At 42.6% G+C, this 3907-nt stretch overlaps 1 protein-coding gene across 1 annotated transcript; it reads left to right on the top strand.

Moving 5' to 3' along the window:
- The first annotated feature begins 607 nt into the window (after window positions 1-607).
- On the top strand, window positions 608-3751 carry slc19a3b (solute carrier family 19 member 3b). The gene is made up of 8 exons (XM_026378214.1): window positions 608-757; window positions 915-1094; window positions 1264-1429; window positions 1515-1818; window positions 2020-2171; window positions 2872-3064; window positions 3285-3426; window positions 3605-3751. Exons 1-8 carry the CDS (start codon window positions 608-610, stop codon window positions 3749-3751), a joined length of 1434 nt encoding a protein of 477 aa, XP_026233999.1.
- The last annotated feature ends 156 nt before the right edge of the window (window positions 3752-3907 follow it).

Genomic DNA, 3907 nt, shown 5'->3' with positions numbered 1-3907 from the left:
TGGTGACAAATTCGCGGGACGCTACGCTCTCACTGCGCATGCGCAGTTTTAAATCTTTTCACTTGCGGTCATTAGGCCGGAACAGCAGCACAGCATCCATCCTGCTGTTTTAATTCACAGTGTAGATTTAAGACGAGAATATAAAGACACATTTCTCAACTGAGAAGTTACTCCAGCCTTTATAGGGATATTCGCGGATCAAAAGTTCAGATCAGATTAAACTCAGAATCCCCATAAACAACAAATCCAACCTAGGGTAATATTGTACACTTCTTATGTTGTGTCACCCTGTTGTAAAGCTGTTCATTTAACTTTTGCACTGGGCTGAAAAGATGATTCAAGACTAATAAATAATAATAAATAAATTCTGTTGATATGTTTACAATTCATCTGCCCTTCCTCTCCAACAGGTTAAAGTCTATCACTCATAAACTGTGACTAGGGCTCGTGCAGGTCATAAAGATCCTGTGTGTGTGTTTTCAAGTCACTGGTAGCCTCTAGAAACGTTACAGTACCAAGGGATCAATCCAGATAGTCCGACTGAGGCGGCACACTACAAAACCACATCTTGAAGACTACCTCTGAGAAATTCTGCCGAGGTAAAATCATGGGCTGTTGGACGCGGCTGAAGTCTTCGAGCTGGGCTTATCCCACCACAGTCCTGTCACTTTATGGCTTTTTTGCTAACTGCCGAGTAGCAGAACCCTTTCTGACACCATACCTGATTGGGCCACACAAGAATATCTCTGGAGAAGTGGTAAGGGCGACATACACACACATATACTCTAAGGTCTGTAGTCATCAAAAACTGTATATTTGATTAGAAGCACTTCATTGAGAACAGCTTCACCAGTTTTGACGGACTGATATATGCAGACTGATATATTTTCTCTGCAACTTGTCATTGCACACAGCTGAACAACTACTTGTTTCCTATCTGGACTTACTCCTATCTGGCCTTTCTCTTCCCCGTCTTCCTCCTGACTGACTTCCTGAGGTATAAGCCCCTCATTGTGGTACAGGGGCTCTTCCTCGTCACTAACTATATCCTGCTCTGCTTTGCCCCAGGTCTGCCTGCCATGACATTCCTTCAGGTCAGCTTATATAGTTAATTGTTGCTGAATATTAAATACATTTGCAGAAACTGATTCATAAATGCACTTGCTGCTGCGTGTCCTGACAAGTTCATACGGGATCAGTTGAACGTTACCCGTTAACTTTATCATAGGCTGTAATGTTTCAATGGTTTAATCCCGCCAACAGGTCAACTATGCAGTGGTGACTTCCACAGAAGTGGCCTACTTTTCTTACATTTACAGTGTGATTCCAGTCGAGCATTACCAAAGAGCCACTGGCTACCTGCGCAGTGCAATGCTGGTTGGATATACATTTGGTGCCAGCCTCGGCCAAGTGCTTGTCTCCCTTGCAGGTGGGGCTAATACAGTAATGTTGTGAAGAAAGTGTTGTGCATGGGGAACTGTGTGAAATGATGAAGCTTGGACTCTAATCAACAGGAATGAATTACTTCTACATCAACACCATCACTCTGGGGATTGTCAGCATGGCTTTTCTCATCTCCTTCTGGTTGCCCATGCCCCAGAGGAGCATGTTCTTCAAAGTGAAGAAGGATGCAGCTGTGCATTTGCAATCCCAGCAGGAAGCGCACAGGCCTGAGGAGCCAGTGATGGATAAGGATGGAGCTGGCGCAGGGAGTGAGAAGATGGAGCATAATGTCAACAGTGGTTGGTGCAGCAGGGAAAATGTGGCCACTGCGGTTCATCTACTTTGGCAAAGCTTCAGGGAGTCATACTCTTCCAGGCATTTCCTTTTTCTGACTTTTTTTAAAAATCGATACAGGTCATTCTTTGAGTACAAATCTGCTGAGCACATTTTATCTTGTATCTTAGTTTTATGGATTTGACTGCAGCAAATGAGATAGTTGACTATATCATCCATTTAATCATATGGTGGTATATTTAAATGTTATTTTATGTAATATTTATCATAATGACAATGCAGGCACGTGATCTACTGGTCCCTGTGGTGGGCTCTGGCCACATCTGGCTACGTGCAGGTCTTCAATTACATCCAGCTGATGTGGGACCATATAGAACCATCGGCTACATCATCCATTTACAACGGCGGTGTAGAGGCCGTGTGCTCTCTTGTAGGTAAGGACTGCCTGCACACAACTTCTGTTTTCAGTCAGATTCACTATCACATGAACTGAAGATTTGTTAACGTGCACAAAAACACATTTAATAAAAGAGTCAAAGTTGCTTTTGGGCACCGTCATCTCACAGATGAACAGAAGATTAATAGAAGCAGGGCATCACTGATTTACACCACATTTAAAACAGAAACCTGAAGTTTAACAGAGGGATGAGGGAAGACTGCAGCAGAACCACATTTTATAGTGCAAAATAAAATTTAACATGCCTTTAAAAGCCACTATGTCTGGTGGCACAAAGACCTATAAAGACCAGCAATAAAAAGAAAAACAACCAAGACATTCTTGGTTATATGGAATACCAGATTAAGTGAAAATGTGTATTGATTTTGAAAGGGAATTTCAGCAGCATGCTGGCTTACGTTCAGCATGGCTCAGAACAGGAAGAAGAAATGCTTCAATTAAGGAGAGGGAGTTAGAGGGTAATGGGTTCTCTGATAATTGCTGATAGTTGATTCCAGGAGCTGGGTAAAAGTGGTTCATCATAAAAGGTATGTGCATTCATAAGGTTTTAAGGCCACATTCCCCTTTATACTAATGTTCAAGAAAAGAAATTAGAAAAACTTATGAATAATGACTCAATACCGAGCAGTAGAGGTGTTGTCCACTGAGTGATTAAACAATTCTCCTCCATGGGACAGGTGCTGCAGCAGCCTTCTCTGTGGGCTACATCAAGGTGACCTGGGCAGTGTGGGGAGAGCTGGCATTAGGGCTGTTCTCAGCTGTAGGGGCAGGTGCTGTGTTTCTGATGGCGCTCACCAGCAGTATCTGGGCATGCTATGCCGGTTATGTCTTATTCAAATCCTGCTACATGTTACTTATCACCATCACAACGTAAGTTCACTGTAGAATTTCTCCAAACTATTATTCTGCAGGTTGTTTCTTGACTGTGGCCATTTAAGAAGCTAGTACCAGCAAATGTTGGGTATTTTTGCTCGAAGCGTAACCTATTGAAATAGTTGCCGATTAATATGATCTTTTTTGTATTACACAAAACATAAGCGCCGTGTTTTGAAAAGCACTGTGAGAAATGATGTGTTCTTTGTCTTTTAAGTTTTCAGATTGCAGCTAACCTCTCCATGGAGTGCTATGCCTTAACCTTCGGGATCAACACTTTCATAGCTCTCTCACTGCAGACTATAATTACAGCCACTGTTGTTGATGAAGCTGCTCTTGGACTGGACATTGTGACACAGGTATGTTTGTACTCTATATATACTGTACATCTTCTGTGCTGTTCAGAACACTAAAGTTCTTTGGGTGAACTGATGGTGGGATGAAAAACCATAAAATGTGAGGACAGGGTGACACCTGGTGGTTATGAGTAGATGTAGACGTCATAATGTTAAAGATGACAGAAGCCTCTCTCTGCAGTTCATCATCTACGGCAGCTACTACGCTGTCATCTCGGTGCTCTTTCTGACTCGAGGGACCTACACTGCCTATGTAAATCATCACAGTCATCCTGAACAGAAAAAAGCCAAGGAGCCCACTGAGGTGATCTTTGCTGAACGTTTCTGACCACCAACTAAGATATTGTTCAGCATTTTATTGCCTCAGTGGTGCCACATGTCACTACAACTATACAACACTACCCTTTACTTGCTGACTGACATGGGTGGTAGTTTGTACATTATCTCAACGACTTGCTTTATCTTAAGTGGAAGTAAAACCGCA

This window comes from Anabas testudineus, chromosome 13, assembly GCF_900324465.2.
Source record: "Anabas testudineus chromosome 13, fAnaTes1.2, whole genome shotgun sequence".
Classification (NCBI taxonomy): Eukaryota; Metazoa; Chordata; class Actinopteri; order Anabantiformes; family Anabantidae; genus Anabas; species Anabas testudineus.
This window is presented reverse-complemented; position numbering and strand designations above follow the sequence as displayed.

What these genes read in the sequence shown, in the direction of transcription:
- slc19a3b (XM_026378214.1), top strand. Translation starts at nt 608, where the DNA reads ATGGGCTGTTGGACGCGGCTGAAGTCTTCGAGCTGGGCTTATCCCACC. An exon ending in AGTGCTTGTCTCCCTTGCAG is followed by an intron (nt 1,430 to 1,514) that starts GTGGGGCTAATA and finishes TCTAATCAACAG; the next exon opens with GAATGAATTACTTCTACATC. An exon ending in TTACTTATCACCATCACAAC is followed by an intron (nt 3,065 to 3,284) that starts GTAAGTTCACTG and finishes TTGTCTTTTAAG; the next exon opens with TTTTCAGATTGCAGCTAACC.